This window comes from Pundamilia nyererei, unplaced genomic scaffold, assembly GCF_000239375.1.
Source record: "Pundamilia nyererei isolate P.nyererei 1_Seehausen unplaced genomic scaffold, PunNye1.0 scaffold00066, whole genome shotgun sequence".
NCBI classification, from domain to species: Eukaryota; Metazoa; Chordata; class Actinopteri; order Cichliformes; family Cichlidae; genus Pundamilia; species Pundamilia nyererei.
Genome location: NW_005187467.1, coordinates 1,736,975 through 1,755,161, shown reverse-complemented (window position 1 = coordinate 1,755,161; position 18,187 = coordinate 1,736,975). Strand labels below are relative to the sequence as shown.

The 18,187-nt window shown below is 39.4% G+C and overlaps 1 protein-coding gene across 1 annotated transcript; it reads right to left on the bottom strand.

Annotated features, from left to right (window-relative positions):
• Positions 1-10,955: 10,955 nt before the first annotated feature.
• On the bottom strand, positions 10,956-13,414 carry lpar6a (lysophosphatidic acid receptor 6a). Its single transcript, XM_005735970.1, has one exon. It carries the CDS (start codon positions 12,616-12,618, stop codon positions 11,563-11,565), a length of 1,056 nt encoding a protein of 351 aa, XP_005736027.1. The 5' UTR covers positions 12,619-13,414; the 3' UTR covers positions 10,956-11,562.
• Between the last annotated feature and the right edge of the window lie 4,773 nt (positions 13,415-18,187).

Sequence of the window (18,187 nt, the reverse complement as noted above, 5' to 3'; positions counted from 1 at the left end):
TACCGCTCATTAGTGCAGCAGTGGTAATGCACATAAAGTAAAATTTACAACCAGTGAATTACATGTACAATATTGCTTGGAAAAACATCTGGAAAATTGAGCTTTGCTATAAGCAAACAAAACTTTCTTCAGTGGAAATAAAAAACATGTTTGGCAGGAACCTGGCCAGGCTTCACACAGGGAAATAATAGCCCAGTTAGTCAAGTATGGACGTGAGGGGAGCAATAATACAGGCATTCATTCAAGGTGTTGGATAGATCAGAGATTGCATCTTAAATCATGTCTTTTAAAAAAATATCCACAAAGATATCCACAAAAATATCCGAGCCTGATTATGATCAAGTGCAAGCTGCCAATGCCACACAAGAGGTTTTAAGGAAGAAGAAAAAAGTGAAATTGGGCAAGTATCTTGCCTAACTTCCATACATATCAGATTATTATTATTCAGTATTTAAAAGAGGAAGGTAGACTAACACAGGCCCTGAAGCAAGAAATAATGTCTGGGGAAAAGGAGGAACAGCCTTCAAGAAATATGTGAAACACTGCAAAAGGATATAAACAATCCCGAAAAATGTTCACGTTTGAACAATGAAAAGAGCACCTACTTTTGCAGCAACGAGATATGATTCTCTACACTGCATTGAATCACTTGTAAGTTACTGCAGTCTCTTTTCTCATGCCATGTAAGTGTGTCCTCTACCTGCTGTATTCAAATTTCCTTATAAATTATTTCATTTTTTAAAAGTTTTTTGCCAGTATAATTTTTTATAATATTAAAACAAAAATTGCATTTAAAACCAGAGTTTCAAAGAAATCTAAACAATAAAGCATTGTTTGTTTGCAAGTGCCAGGTATACCTGATTTGTCCACCTCATTTAACTACTGGTGCAAAAGGAAATGAACATGAACAGAGGTTTCCTCTTGCAGGAAGGACGTATGTGCTGTCTCCAACAGACATGTCTGCTGTATAAATGTGCCAGAAAAAAAAAAGAAATAAAAAAGCTGTTTAAATAAATTGTTCAAAACTCCTGCACTTAAGATTGGGTTTGTGAGGTCATTGTGAAAATAGTGTGTCTGCTGCTGTGACTCAGTGGTTTGACTAAAACATACACCGAGAAGGGCAACTATCTACAGTGATTTCATATCACTTTTGTAACCTGCCACCTTGGTGCAGTGTGTTTGTGAACATTTGGTGACACCTTTTTTGTTGAAGTATGATCAAAACCACAAGGCCCTAGTTTGTTCCTTGCACGCAAGCTGAGCACCACATATGAAAACATCAGAAAATACCGAGGCGTGCATAGTGATGTAGCATTTCCTTGCCCTCATTCTAACGTACTCACTTTGAAACGTGCTGTTTCCGGTTTTTCATTATATGCTCGGATCTGTAGTGAAGCTGCACTTCTAGCTATTGTTCAGGCCCTAATCTGAGTTCCCTCACCGATTTTCTTCCTGCTCATCCGGGTGACCTGATAGCAAACAATCCAGAAGCACGTATGTCTGTGTAGGTTGTCAGTCATCCATGTCATGGTCAAGAAAAGCGACTGGACTTCTTTAAGTTTCTTCAAGATATTTCTTAACTCTCATTTGAGAAGCTTCTTCAGTTCCAAGACCAAATCGTTGACCTGTTATTGATAATGTGCCTCATCACATGACCCAAGGTGGGGTGTGGTGTGGTGTCATTATACACATTATCGTCCAGTACCACCCATTCTTATCAAATGATGCACAAAAGACCTTTCATTATGCCTGGGTGGGAGATTGTCCACACTTCGACCCTCAGCTGCTGTCATCACCCTTGATGAAAAATTGACTTCCTATCTGCCGCTGTCCCTTATTCCCCTTTTGTCTCCCTGTTTTTGTGGCCTCTTTTTTGAACACCCCCAGTTTCACTCAGGAAGAGCTGTGCAGATGCAAGATGACCCAGTGATCTCAGTCTGGCTACTGATGCTTAGAAAGGCATTTTCTGATAGATTCCTCTCTCAGTTTTCTTATTCAGAGCAAACTATCAGAGCAAAAACAGTAATAATAATTTGCTGTTTTACTCTTTGTTTGTTTTATATAAATGTAGCAATGTTTCTGCGCTATAGCTAGTGGACATTTGTAGCCTCAGTGCATAGCAGCAGACCATGAAACCTTCTGTCATGACTCACCCAGTAAAGAGGAGTATTGTTTATTCTTCATGGGGAGCCGCTCTTCCTGTTAATAACAAAGCACTTAGGCGCTGCAGTTGGGAGTCTCTTTGCAACTATAAATATGGAAGCTGTCATTGTTATGATTATTTCAAGCCCTTTGCAGTGACCCTCCATTGTCTTTTGCCTGTGTTTTGTAGTGATGTATCAGACAATATGAGACTGGCGTAGCCAAGCAGGGCTTTGTCATGGAGCTGCACAATTCATCAGCTGCTCAAAGTAAAAAGGTCAAGAACAGTTAAATCTGGATCCCGGGTTATGTGAAGTGGGACACTGCTGGCTCCAGGCAGGTTGGAGAGTCATTTGTTGTTATAAATGCTGCTATTGTTCGTAACTTAAACGCCTGTTGACTCCTGATGAGTTGGACCACCTTTAAGTAAGGTCATAGGCTCTGCTGTCTCCTCTCTCATCCTCTCATCAGCCACTGCTAGGCACGTTTGTTCAACCGCTCTTAAATTCGAACATCTATACCAGCCAATCATATGGCAGAAGAACTGTAGGTTTAGGTGTGTAAACGTGGTTTAGATGACCAGCTGAAGTTGAAGCTAGCATCTGAATGAGCAAGGAAGGTTATTTAAATTATTTTTGAATTTTCAGTTATTTAAATGTGGCATGGTTGCTGGGGCCGGACAGGCTGCTCTGAATATTTTAGAAAATGATGTGGTTTTCCAATTAGAGTTTGGAGAGAATGGTCCAAAATAAACACAAATATGCTACCTAAAAATATATAACACTTTTTTATTCTAAGTGCTTTTTATCTAACATTCATACTCCAACAGATGCATCAGAGAGCAACTTGGTGTTAGTATCTTGCCTAGGGATATTTGGCATGCAAACTGAAGCAGCCGAGGATCAAACCACCAACCTCCCAGTTTGTAGATGACATGCTCTACTTCCTGAGCGAAAGCTGACAATGTCCATCCATTTATGGATCACCACAGTGTGCCCATCTTCCGATGACTGCTTCCAGCACAGTCCGTGTCACAAAGCTCAGACCTTCTCAAACTGGTTTGTTGAAGGCAAAAGAGGGGCCGACCCATTATGAGCAAGGTGTCCCTAATACTCACATATTTGCATGTTGCATGTTGCAATCATACATAATGTTTATTATGTGGCTGTTGTTTTGTGCACTGGTCTCCCTTGACAAAAAAGAACAGCACTTCTGATATTGCTGAAACAGCACTGTTGAAAAAACACTGTCGAAACAACACCTTCAACAACGCTCTTTTTTTTCCACCTCACTGACCTTAACGTGACACTTATGTTTTTGCATACTCTACATCTCTTGAACGAAGCAGCATGTATCACCCACTGCTTAGCCTATATCATGTGACTAACCGAATTGTGAAGATGATTCATTGTGAACACCTACAGTGAAGAGGGCCTCAGACCTATATGTTTGACACTGAATTAGATGAATGAGAAAAATACAAACATTTCTTCAGGCATGAAAAACAACTGATTCCCATAGTTTCTCATACACTACTGGACTTTAAAAATTGAATATTATACAAATTACTGACACAACTAAGATACTCTCATTAATCATAGTGATAGAATCACTGTGATCAACAATGGATTTGAATCATATTTGTGTTTTCTTCATAGTTAAGTCTGCAGTTCACAGGAATAGTTTAAAAAGGGAAAAAACTGAGCAGTAATTGCAGCATCATCAGCAAGATTGCAGCCTATTTAGTGTTTTTGTTCATTTTATGAACTGCAAAGACACAAATCATACTCATTCAAATATCTTGTCCCAACAGTTCACAAGTCTTTACATGAAACATTAATAAAGCTTGAGGTTGAATCTGAAGTCAGAATGATTTCCATATAATGCTAGCTGGTGGTGACATACACAGTTTTAGCTAAAACATCTTAAGCTTAGCTTAAGGCTTAGGCTAGGCTGCTGCCCCCGCGACCCGGCCCCGGATAAAGCGGATGAAGATGGATGGATGGATGGATAAGCTTTGGGTTGGCTTTCACATAAAAGTTTTGTTAGCTAAGAAAAACTAAAGTTGGTTTAATGTGTCAAACAGATCCATTCAAGTATGAAAGCAAGAGTACAGCAGTCCATACAACATGTGAAGTGAAACATTCATTGCTTTGATTGTGTCAATGTGTGTTATGTAAGTTTAGAATAGTGCAATCTCCTGCACAAATTGGTAAAGAAAGACAGTTAATGGCTAATCTCTTTTATCAGTCATGTAACTTTGGTGACACATTGCTTGAATAGTGTTTGCATCAGAGCAAATGTTTTACAATAAGAATGTACTGTTCTGTGTGAGGATTTGCTTAAAAATAGTGGTTGAGATGCATAACAAGAATGCTTCAATGTTTCAGGTTTTCTTGTGTATTTCTTCAGTCTCCACCCATTTCCATAGACAATTTACTTTATTCAAATGATATAAGCCAGCAATGAAGAAGCTAAAGAAAAACTCAGACTAGGCTACTCGTGCAGTGGAAATGTACAACAAGCAGAAATGATTGTGCGCATTATGATGCTTCAGGTCACTATTGTGACCGCTGGAATTATTTTCGTCTCATCTGTCTTTTAGCTTAGGTTAATTGTGTCTCATGTTTCTGAAGCAATGACAATAACCTCAGCAAGATCAATGAGCCTAATTTTCACAATCTGAAGTCAGAATATCTGTTGTCTCCGCAAGATCGCAGCTAAAAAGGGTGTGGAAGCTGTATTTTAAGCTTTCCATGCTAAATTCGATGGGGAACTTGAAATGTTTTTGTATGACAAATGAATCATTGCTAAAAAAAAATAATAATAATAATAAAATAAAAAAATAACTCCAACACTTAAACAATAAACCTAACAGGATCTTACTACGGTAAGAACTGTAACAATTCTTAGTAATTAAATTTAGCAATTCAGTTCAGCTAAATGTGGAATTGAATAGTGATTTTCTGTGGCTCCAGCACACTAAATTCTGCTGAGGAAGAGAGGGAAGGTATTGTGTGCTCTGAGAGGCTTTGGGGAAATTCCTTATGTGGAACACGGTGACCTCAAAGCTGACCTGTCAGTGTCAGCTTTTATGTGTGGATGTACTGGGGAATGAGCTACAGGGATGTGTTTCGAGAATGCCTACTGAGGTATTTGCAGGGCTATTGATAATAGCAGTGTCATGTGCGTAATGGAACTAAGGTGTAAAAGTTCATGGTGGATTTCAGGTCAGTATAACTTTTGCAGATCATCTCCTTTTTGCAGCTCTGTTTAGAATTTTGAGTCCTCTCATGGACTGAACCACATAACAAAATTGGTATGGCCCAGATCTGGCCCACACAATGTGCTTACTAAAGGCCCACATACTGCAAAGAATGTGGGCCCTTTAGTGGCCCAGATCTGGTTTGCCAGAGGTGGCCCACACATGGGCCAGCACAAGGGCAGTTGCAGACACACTGGTGGTCCTGTACTGGCCCATGTGTGGACTACCTCTGGCAAACCAGATCTGGGCCACCAAAGGGCCGTCATTCTTTGCGGTATGTGGGCCATGTGTAAGTTGTGTGCAGCCACGGGCCAGTTGCAGACACACTGGTGGCCCTGTGCTGGCCCAGAACAGTTTCAGCTCTGGACCCAGATGTCAGCCTAGTTTGTACCTTAATCAAGTCATGTAATAACAACATGTGCCGGAACATAATAGTGCAAAATAAACATGACGAAACTCTGTTCAGACAGTGAATGGCTGAATTCTTATATAGCGCTTTTTTACTCTCCCGGATTACTCAAAGTGCTCTATATAACATGTCATATTCACTCAATCACACACTTTCTCTAAACTGAGTGCTTCCTAACTACATTCATACACATTCACACTCTTGACATGCAGACTGGAGCAGCATTTGAAACGTTGGCTACCATATCATTATAGTATTGCAACATGGCATTTGAGTCTTCTAACTAAAATAAGAAAATAGGAACATAAATAGTGCCATCATTGTCAGACCTGGACCACGTCTGGTTGACATACACCCTGCCATGACACCAGTCAGTCAGCAGTGCCAGCTTGATGCCGGATTCAGGCCAGACCTGTTTTCTATGAGCCTGGGCAACATACACCAAACCACAAACAATTTATTTTTTAAAAAGCTCACAGGTATTAGGACATTCAGACCAGTGATGAGTACATGCAATCTTCTTACCACAGCTGTTAGTGTATAGCAGGGCTCTCAATTTCACAAACTTGTGAAAAAAAAAGTAACCATATGCTTCTTAAAAAAATGTTCCAAACTAAATAAATCTGTTACTACAAAAAGCTAAATAAACTAATATATGTTCAATCTATAGAATGTACTATGAAATTCAATAATGTGCTGATAAGTATACATACAGAAGATTAAAGGAAATGAAAGATGCACATGATGAACAAATGACATCACCCACAGGTTTGTGGGCTGTTTTTTTTTTTAACTTAGACTTCCAGTTTTGCAATGAGAGTACAGTGTGCCAAGTTTGCAAGCTGATTAGAAAGTTGCATCCATAGAATACATGGATGCATGGCACAGATGTGCTCCAGATACCTGCTAATTAGTGCCAATAACTCTAATGAATTAGCTGAGGTGAAGCCTAGCAGACAGCTAAATACCTAGTTAGCGTGCACCTGTCGCTTAGCAGGCCACCTGAATAATGAAAATTTGTTTTATGTCTGCTTTAAATTTGGGCATATGTGCAGTCACTCATTTTGGAGCCTTCCTCAAATAGTAGGCTGAGGAACTAAAGTTTCTTGTATGTGATTGCTTGCTTTATTCGTGAACCGCAGAGGTTGCTTCACTTCACTGACAGAATTTAAAAGGACAGAGCTACTATTATTTTTTAAAATTGTAATGCTTTAGGAAAACTTTGCTTTTTCTAACAGAAAATTATAGTTTGCAACAGTTTAAAAAAAGGATTCAATAACGACATGAAATCATTTTGAATGTCTTTAAGTGCACATTATTATTTGCTATATGGACACTTTAAAAGTACATACAGTCTTGTGTGTTGCATGGCCCAGTGACCTTTACTTTCTCCCACAAGATAGTCAGTTGCAACAGTAAGCAGTTTCCTTTGGTTAGAAGCTGTAGGTGGGGATTAATGCCTTTACACTGACTGATCAGACATTGCCCGTGCCCCCAGGAGTCACCAGGGGAAGGTCTTCCAGCAAAGGAAACCCAAACTTATCCCATCAAGCAGAACACACCCAGTGTTAATGTCTTGTTTATTGTTCTCAAAGACACTGTAACACCATGTTAGATCAGGCTTAAGACACAAAGGCTGAAAATTGAATGTTTTGTTACAGCTTACATGTATGTGCACTTATTGCATGGGAAAGGGACAAACTTTACTGAGCTTTAGAGGCAGTAGGGTGTGTCCAAGATATTAATCTGTCAGCCCAAACTATGAAATACTTGATTGTCACCAACCAGTCTAAGCAAGTGATTTAATGTTTACAGGAATTTCCAGGTGATTTTGCAAGGATTTTGTCAGAATGTTAACCCTTCCCAAAAATGTCTCTTGTCCTGCTGGGACTTGCTTCTGGTCTTACAGGAAATTGAACTGTGGCTTCATTTCTAATGTATTTCAACATTTTTTTAAGGGACCATCACACTTCCACCAGCATCTTCCCACACATAGAAACAAAAAAGTAAAGAAATGTAGTAACAGAATTTGCTAACCCTTTCGTATTCTCCCAAACCTCCTGGCATGGTTTTCCCAGTTTGAGCAATAGAGTTTTGTTGTCCATGAATCATCTTGCATCAGGGTTCCTGCCACCTGTACTAATGCAAAACAAGCTGCAACAGGCTGTATTCATTCCTAGAGGTAGACTCATGCAGTCATTAAAGACAAGAACAGTGATGTGACTTGTGCACACGCTTTCAGTTAAATCCAGTCGAATTGTCTCTATTTAATTTCCTGCCTTCATTCCTGAAATATGCGGGAGACCAGAATGAACTTTCCTCCCCTAATGAGCCAAATGCTATTTGTGCTGCATGTTTTGCTAGACACCATGGTACCCTGACGAAGGGAGTGTTTTATCAACATGCTGGTCATGCTTTGTTTCATTCCCAAGACGTTACTGCCAAGACATTATTCAACCAAAAGCTGATTTGGACACAGAACTCCTCCAAGGGTTGATAACGCCTGTTTATAGTCCAAGGTGACAAGAGAGTGAAGGAAGATAATTTCTGTCTGGTTATTTAGCCTGCTTGCCTGCCTCCCTGCACACACTGTACTCATTCCACATTTGGTTATTAGTTAAGTGCTGCTTCTGATTTTAGATAAGTGAGTGAAGTTCTTGTGTAGTTATGAGTAACATTCTTTTTTTCAAACCACATCCTGGCAACTCATTAGCTAAAACTTTGCTTTTATTACCATCTTCTTCCCAGGCAGGAAAAATGCCTTGAAGACAAGTAGCCTGGTGCCCACCCCACCTTCTCTTATAATGATGATAATGCCAATTTTCCAAGAAAAAAAGCAAACCAAGATGAGTTTGAAAATATAAAATATGATATATATGGTATGTGAGGCTGATTCAGAGAGAATTGTGGGAAACTGGAGTAGATACAACAGGCAGTGTCCATATCACGACAGCGACTTCCTTTTTAAATGTTTCCTGTAAGACATGCAGGGGGGAAAACGGCTGATGATCCTCAACAGAGACCCTCTTTCCTCACATCCATTTAGTCACTGTCATGTGACAACTTCACCCAAATCTCACTACAACCCCACCCAAAAAGCACACACACACACATACACACAGTGAAGCCTCTGTAGGTGTCCGAGCAGAAATGACTCTCAAAACAGACTGAGAGAACATCAACACAGCCCCTTCAGAGGATTATTTTAAAAACAGTTGGATTTCTCACATGGGAACATGAACCTACAGCTAAAGTGTAGATCCAGACTCGTTTTTGTCTCTACTAAGACTTGCAGTTTGACATTAACTGTAATGACCCTGATGCAGGCAGTACAACAGCCCAAACATTGTTGCTGTTTTGTATGACCTTGGATGATACCACTAGTCCTAAATTACTTGTTTACATTATGGTATCTCTACTTTATGGTAAATGTGAAAACTTGTCAAACTTTCTTTGCACGTTACAGTCTAAGACTCAGTGGTACTGCTATTGATGCATTATCTTTGCATCAATGGCATAAGAAACTCTCACAGGTCACACTGCAGTATGCTTTGATGAATGCTCCCATGCAAAATTACCAGAGCAATCCTGAACAGTTTGTGTTGACAAGCAGTGCCGTGTCTGTGTTTTCTCATCCTGCAGCCTGCTGGGAAGGAGAGGTCAAGCTGATTAGATAACTGCTGTGGAGAGGATCCTGCTGGGATCATGTGAGGGGTTTAATCCCTGACACAGTGACTTTGCACCGGCGTTTGACTTTTTTTCTTATACACAACCCATGAGATTAAGCAGCATGCTTAGAAATTTTCAATAAAATGGCAAGTTGCATCAGTCACTGATACAGAAAGACAAAGGTGTGAAGCAATGTGCAAAATGTATGCTTGTAAAAATATGAGACGTTTAAATCAGGTTTAAATATGTGACTTCCTGTATGACTTCCTACATCACTGTTCTATCTGTGCTGACCTTTGCTTCGTCTATCAAGTGCTATGAAAACCTGATGGTTAGAGTGCATTAGCTAATTACACAACCTTATACAGTCACGCACAGTGACAGATCCATAACGTGCCGTTGTGGTTTTTTGACTGTTACAATGTTGCTCAGTAAGCATGTAGTCATGTGTTCATGATGACGGCCTTCTGCGTAGATACTTGTTTGTCTTCATAACATCCCAGGTTTTTAATCCTGGCCTTGACTCAGTCACATGGCCTCAAAAGCAGAGATGGGGTATGGGGCGTATAAATAAAGTGCAGTCAACTGACCTTCGAATTCAGGCTATGTCAATAAAGTTAGGGGGCTGTGTGCTGGCTGTTCTCACATGCTGTGCGTGCTCCTCGCTCATGTCTTATCATCGGTGCAGTTGCTCACAGCAAGAGTGAGCATGTGTGAAAACTATTTCACAGGCTTTGTATTTACACAAATGTGTGAGCGATTATTTGTTATGCTGCCTGGCTGGTAGAAATGTAATCTCATGTTGAACAAAGACATCCTGATTCACTGTACAAATTGCACGATTCTGTGGCAGACCTCTGGGTTGTATTATAGTCACTTTGTGCCCTTGTAGATGAGGAAAATAAAATGTTCCAAGATGATAAAATGTAATCTCTATTTAACTTTAAAAAAGCCTAAATGGCATTCGTTGAACCTCTGTTGATCCTCTTACAGTGTTTAAACATTGATCATTATGGCACACACAAGCTTTGATGTTCTTAATGCTTCTTGATACAACATTTCCTTGTATTTCTTTTACAAGTTGTTTGGTGACAAATTTTAAGAGTATGTTTTTGTCAGTTAGCAACAAAAACACTTCTTCTTTTTACCGATCTCCAAAAGACTTTCTGCTTCCACAATTGTACAACCTCTTTGCGTGCAAGACTAATCCTCGAAACATTTTTAGCAACAAGAGGTTTTGCTCTGTTTTGCTTGGTGCAGGATGCTACAACAGTTTTTAACTTTTTAGTCACCACTGGAACTGGAACTGGAAGTCCGATGTCACGACAGTTAAATGCAAATAAGCGTGTAATGTGCCAGTAACATATTTGTATATTCCGGAGCTGCCACGTTTAACAATACAAACCACAGAAATTTTAGCATTAAGAGCATGTTGTTCATTCAAATGACAAAAAGTTTCAGATGCAATCATTTGTTTTAGGTATTACATAACTTTTATTCATTGCTGTGGCATGAGTGCAGCATGAGGAACTCAGTCAGTGCATTTAAGGTCATTAAAGACATCGAGTCCAAACATGAAATACCAGCCAAACACAACAGGGCGCTTATGTGATCTATCTGTACATTAAAAAAAAAAAAAACAAGCCCTGCACATTTATAGCTTGATATACCTTTATGTTAATTAAATAGATAACAGTCTAAAGTTAGCACCACAACTTACCACGGAAATGTACAAACGCACAAGCATATGAAGCAGTCAGTTTCATAACTGTCCTGCTGTTCAGTGATCACTTTCCCTTAAACGTCATAGACGACTTTAATTGTGCTTTACATAATTACATTTCACTCCACAGGAAATGAAAATTAGAAAGTAGTAACATTAAAACCACAGTTGTGAAAAAGTTCATATGTTAATACTGCAAAACAGAGGCTGTGAAGACCAGATCCGGACATTTGCCCTGAGACTAAAACAGATAAAGCGCTCAACGAAACAAAAAAACAACAAAAAATCAGATCTGTCTTTTTTTAAATGGATGGATGAGTTTTATCTTTTACCCTGGACGTAGCGACCCCATTTTCACACTGAAGACTCACCGTGAAAGACTTTAGCTTTTAGATGACTTAGACTACACTGCAGATTGGTGGTGGATTCTGAGTGCAGAGCCTCAGAGAACTTGCTGTCATATTTACAAGTGGTCTGAGACTTCCTCTTGAAGCTATTCTGAATGGTCTCTGAGGTGAAGTAATAAACAATGGGATCAAAGCAGCAGTTGGATACAGCAATGCAGAGGGCTACTGGATAGATGGTTCGAACCACCGACTCCTCATAACAGCCTCCTAAAATTTTAGTACGGACTAGAGCATAGAAAACCAGGTTTACATTGTAGGGGATGAAACAAAAACAGAAAATAGTAAGGTGCACGATTATCATACGCAGGATCTTTTTCTTGTTCATGTTCCCACCACGGCTGATAGTTTGGGGACGGCGCAGAGTCTGTAACACCATGATGGAGCAAAATACGTTGAGTAGCAAGGGGATGAGGAAGCCTACTGTCTCTATGAAAATCACCACTTTAGAGAGGGATGATTTCCACTGCTTGGATGAGAAATTCTCAAAGCAGTAAGTGGCATTTCCTTTTTCATTTGAGGTGGTATCCAACAAGAATCCTGTGGGGATACTGCCTGAAAGCACCAGCACCCATACACCAACACATACTATTTTAGCATTGCGCTTGGTCCTGAGAGTCCTTGAGCGAAAAGGGTGCACAATGGCCAAAAACCTGTCCACGCTAATGCAGGTGAGGAAGAGTATACTGCCATACATGTTGGTGTAGAAAAGTGACACAGACAATTTACAGAGAATCCCTCCAAAAGGCCAGTTCTGGTTGATGAAATAGAAGACCCGTAGCGGCAGGGTGAAGACAAACAGAAGGTCAGACAATACCAAGTTTATCATGTAGGTTGTGGTCTCATTCCTCATTTTCAGAGAGCAGGAGAATATATAGATGGCCACAACGTTGGTGATGAGTCCAACAACAAATACAATGCTGAAGACCGTACTGTATAGTGGATATTTGAACCCATCATTCTTGATGCATGAGTTGGATATTGAAGAGTTGTTGTACATTATCATTATCAGTTTTAAGTTTGCAGGGATGGGAAGTGTTTGTTATGCAATAGCTCTTCAGGGAAAGGTATTTCCAGCACGATCAACTGACCATGAATGAATTATGAAGAAGAGAACAGTTCAGTACTGAGAGATACTCAATCCATTAGAGCAACTTTTTTTTTTTTTGTTCAACACGGCGGTGCATATTGCTGCATGTTTCCCTCCCTTTTCTGGATGTTATTTCGGGGGTTACCTCAGTTGAAAAGACCCCTCCCAGAGGACAGAGATCCAGGCTGGAGTGTCTTCCCCTCCCCCTGCCCTGTCTCTCGGCCAGACAGCACCCCACAAGTTAGAGGGTTAGCTTTACTTACTCAGATAAATCAGTCACATGAATGTGCCACCTTTTTGCTCTCAAGGTCCCAAATAATCACGAGCTGCTCAATCCACAAAGAGAGAAATGGGAAATCCACATTCAGGTCCATTAGAGAAGTGACCTCATGGCAGGATTCTTGTTCTTTGTCAAAACCCAGCCTTGTGGTTTTGTTCTTCTCAGCTCCGAATCAGTGAAGTCGTCATAAGCTTTCCATCTCCCACATGGTCATGACCACAAATGACCATGGTTCTTTCCAAGCAGAGCTCTCAGCGTGACAATTCAATGTGTTTTTGTCTTCTGTCTGCCCTCAGTTTCTCTTTCCTTTCCCTTCTTTGTTTTACTAACCTAGTTGCTCAACCAGTATCTCTCTCACTCCTCTTCATACAGCCTCGGGGTCTTTTGCTCACCACTCATCACACCACTCAGGCTCGACTACTCCTTTGTACCCGGCAGTTTTTTGCAGTTTGGGTAGAAGAGAGAGAAGCTGTAGTAACTCCTCCCACTGCCTCTGGTCCTCCTACTCCTTTGTCTGCTTTTACAGTCAACCACATAAACAGAAGTGCATCGAGAGGAAACTTAATTTAAAAAAATGAGCTCATAGTTACTCTAAAATACTGTCACAGAATTTGAAACACAGATCACTGAAATACATTTAAAAGAAAAGGTTCAAGTTTTTCTCTTGACCCGTTTTTCAGTAAAATTTTAAGCTTGTAATTGCTGAATATTTGTTTTTGTAAAAGCACATAAAAAATTTTCATCTATTGAGACAAGAAAAATAGGTAAAATATTTGCTTTCTACAAATGGGTTACATGTTTAGATAATAAAATATGTCACGCTGTACAACATAGGCTACAACATGTCTACAGCTAAAAATACTGCACTTCACCTCCTCTCATCACTACCTACTTTGAAATTGAGTTGGGATGTTGGAAACACTTTTTTTTTAGCTTAATAAGAGCTATTACTTTTGTTATTGTAACACTTTACTGCTAATATACTTTTTCATTTTAAAAAGGCTTGATTTTATTATTTTTCCCCTCATTAGTTAAGCTGTTAATAACAGCAGGAGGCCAAAAGTGCCTGAGAAGTTCTCTGAAACCCCACAGGGTCTCCACTCATCTGACAGAAAGTATGGGAAAATTCAGCTGTCTTCTTCTTGTTTGTGACGACCTGTGTGGGCAGCTAAAGCTTCTGCTGAAGAACTGATTTTTATTTTCAAAAGGACATTAGTAATGAGGACGAACAGAAAGCTCTCCTTCTGTTCAGCAGGTTTTTTTTCTCCTGCCCCTGTCACTCCATGGACACAACCTTCTCTTCTTGGGACATTCTGGCTATCCTTTTGCAGGAACTCTCTCCTTGGCAGTCAGTAAAAAACATTGGGGTATGTGTTGTGAATGAAGTAGCTTAGTACAGGGGAATGTGCAGTTTAGAACTGTTCTCAGGCACCTTAAAAGAGTTCTCAGCCCCTTGATCAGGCCTGTGGTGAGCAAATGCTATAAACCCTTTGAGTCTATTTGTGTTGGCTTCTACTGTGTCAAATAGGAAACTGAGTACCTGGTTAGTTTTCCTGCCAGTAAACAGTTGCTTGTCTGTGAGATCAAGCAACTGTTTTTCTGCCAGATGTACTCTTTGTAATTCAAAACACTCAGGCAAATACAAGATAACCTACTTCGCTCGTTACTGTTACCATAACATTTTCCTGATATTACTGACAAAAACATGACCCAGAACCCAAAGATGGTTAATTTAGACTTGAGAGCTACCAAAAATAGTCCAACAAGAGGTTGTTCTATGACTCAGCGTGCGTCTCTTTGTCAGCCTACCACAAAGCAAACATGATCAAGGCTAGAATGCAATGTGCGAGAAAATAGAAAAACCTGTACTATTGTCTTTCCCTCTCAAAGTTGTTCCATGGAGCACATAAAAACAAGCTCTTCACATGCAAGTATGTGGTCACTAAACAAAAACATGCGCCTGAAGTCCCTGGACTGTTAAATTTCTCACAATGCCAGGAAATTGTCTGGCACCCCCAAGGCCAAGTCTTCAAATAAAAGCAGTTTTATGACACGTGTTGTTGTTGTATAATGTGGTCAGGAGTAGCAATGACAACCACATGTTGTAAAAAAAAAAATTAAAAAAAATTAAATACCACTTGAATTTATTTTTTAACTGTCTATCACATCACATCACAAGCCTAAAGTCTGTGTGAATCAAAAGATAGAGACTAGGGCTCACTTCAGTGACGTTTAAATATCATTAAATTGCTGTATCATTTTAGAATACATTGAAAACAATGATCCAAATCAGAAAGCCTGGCCACGTTTTAATTCAAAGTCTTTAAAAAATATCTAAAATAACACATTTTGTAAGCCACAAAACTTTGTTTCTGAGTTCCTCAAGTTGAAAAGAGAGCAATCCAAAAGAAAATAATGTCTAATGTCTCAGCAAGAGCGCATTCTGATGAGTGGCTAGTCTGAGAGTGAAACGGCTTTCATCTAATTGTGTTCCACTCTCTCTCTGGAAACAGGGACTTTACAAACGCTGTGATGCCATCTACAAGTACGTTAAACCACAGCAGAACTGCAGTGGATATACACAAACCACTGACGCATCCCAGCACAACAAACCTGAACAAGTACACAATCATTCTGTCACATTAAAAACATATTTTTTGAAACTGTTTTAAAACCTTTTTTTCAAGACAAATGTCTTATCAGGCTAAGTGGATGATCAAAGCACGCCCAGAAAGAAGTTTCCCCAGTGCCTGCATGATGTAAGCGAAATATATGGTAATTACAACTTCATTATCATAATCGTCATCTTTTTGGGAAATTTTTTTCTTCCTACGTATGCTGAACCATGCCAGCTTTGATATTAGAATACACAGTTTGCAGTAGGTCTGTGGCAGAATGAAGGGCAGCATGCTCCCCCACGCAGCCTTATCAGCTAAAGCTTTCGTCTACTTTGTAAAACAAGTACTTCCCACCCACCAACCCCTGCCCTCACTGAAACTTACAGTGGCCTGTACTGTACTGAAAAAATAAAGTCATTGTAACCCATGTCTTTTTTTTAAAGTTAGCAGTCTTTCTAGTGCTAAATTTATAATCTCAAACCGTCAAGATTTATACATATGCAATATGCAGCAGAATATGAAGTGACAGTGAACAACTTGCATATAAAAGCGTTTGAGGCTTGATTGTTTATCAACCAACCTACAGCTCTTCATTAACCGCTACATGCTGAATCCAGCACAGTGTCACGTGCAATCACTGTATGTCCTAAATTTAACTAAACAGTGTTGCATGCAAGAAAACTGCAAGTACGAGTATTAAAGAGATTCAAAAACCAGTATTACTGGGGTCCTGACATTGTATGAACTAAGTAACACTCTCAGCAGTGCACAGAGATTTTATTTGCCATTTTCAATTTTCTGTGTTTTTATTCATTTGCAAACCTCATAGCCATCTCCCATTACTGGGAGGAAGCTGATAAAACCACAGCGTTTAATTTGGCTCATGGGTAAAAACCCCCCCAACTCTATTGCAAGCTTGAATAGAACAAGCTATTTTGCATGGCTGAATAGGTATGCAGAGTGGTGTTTGGGTTGTTTCTAGGGCAAAGGCCTGCCTGCATTTCTTTCTTTCTTTTTAAAAACAGGTTTCTCAGATGCTAAGTCACAAGACTTATCAGAAAGTGCTAGCATTCTGCTGCAGCAAGGATTTGATGTACAAAAAGTGTGTAATTTTACAACTGTGATGTAAACAAAGTGGGTAGATGAACCAACCACACAAACTGATATTGAAAAAAAGCCCTTTGACAAGTTAAAGAGCTCTATCAAACCAACAGCTTATTCCACTTACAAAATACATCACTGGAGAGACTGCTTTATTTTTTAGCCCCAAGTAGACTATAAGAGGAAAAGTAAACAAACTGTAGATTACCCTTTACTTTGAACTACTGAAAGTAAGTAGTGGAAATGATATTAAGTGCAGGCATCTACTAAGGCACAATTTTGAGGTCCTTCACTTTTTGCTTTTATATAAATCTTTTCTTTCTTCGCTTCATTCCATGTGGTATTCATCTAATCAGAGGGTCATATCATGCCAAAATAATTCAGAAATTAAAATGGCATTTAGCCTCAGTAAAGGAGGATTTGTACATGGCAGAGGGCCAGTTACTGTTAGCTGTTGCACGTCCTTCCTCATTCTGTGCAAAACCACGTTGAGTAATTGTACATGATGTACAAGTCCTTTGGAAGGTGTAAAGTTAATTCAACACAAATACACACACATGAAAAAAGAAAAGTACCTTTTAGTAATTCCACAACTTAAATGTCATGGATGGAACCTATGAGATATTGGAATTTCCATGAGTGGTTTGGCAGCAGGATCGTGACGCAAAATAATCGTCATACTGACAATCACAGTGATCCTCAAAGCCATGCGGAAATAAATTGAACATCATTTGTTCCGTGGCCACCAGGTGGGATAAAGTAACTGAACTGGAATCTCTGCCTTTCATCATAACATGTCCTCAAACACATTTTCTGTCGGGTAGAGTTGTGTCAAGATAAAAAAATCAACAAATTCTATTAAACTTGATTCTGCCAACTTGTCTGGCATCTTAATTTTGACCACATCCTGTTATTCTGTGGAAGGTATATGAAATCTCACTTGATGATATGGTACTAAAGATATACCTTCAGGAAACACGCAGGCACATGTGATGTTAGACTCTCTCTTGCAGGAAGAAGCGAAAATGAGCCTGTTCCGCTTCTTGGTGGAGATGAAGAGCCAAAGTGCACTGCATGTGCGTGTCTTAAAATGTTGATATCATAGCAGCCACTTACTGGTTAATGGCACCTGCAATGTTACAACTTTACATGAAGTAACGCATGTTTTATTTTTTAAATTCGTCACTTTCATTTCCATACATTTCACTCTCACCCTCCAAAAAACAAACAAACAAACAAACAAAACAAAAACACTACTTCATGTCAAATGTTTCTAAAGCAGTTGCATGGTAATGACATGACAAGAGCTTTTTAAGAACACCCTCAACAACATATGTTGTTATTTGTTTTAATATGTATTTATAATTGCCATTTTCCTATATTCCCATTAGTGCCAAAGTTAGCAGGTTGCAGCTAGCTTTCCACACAAATTAAAAACATTACCAAAAAGTTCCAAAAAAGAAAACAAAAACAAACAAACATTCCA

Excerpts from the sequence above, each read along its gene's own strand:
- lpar6a (XM_005735970.1), bottom strand. The coding sequence starts at position 12,618 with ATGATAATGTACAACAACTCTTCAATATCCAACTCATGCATCAAGAAT.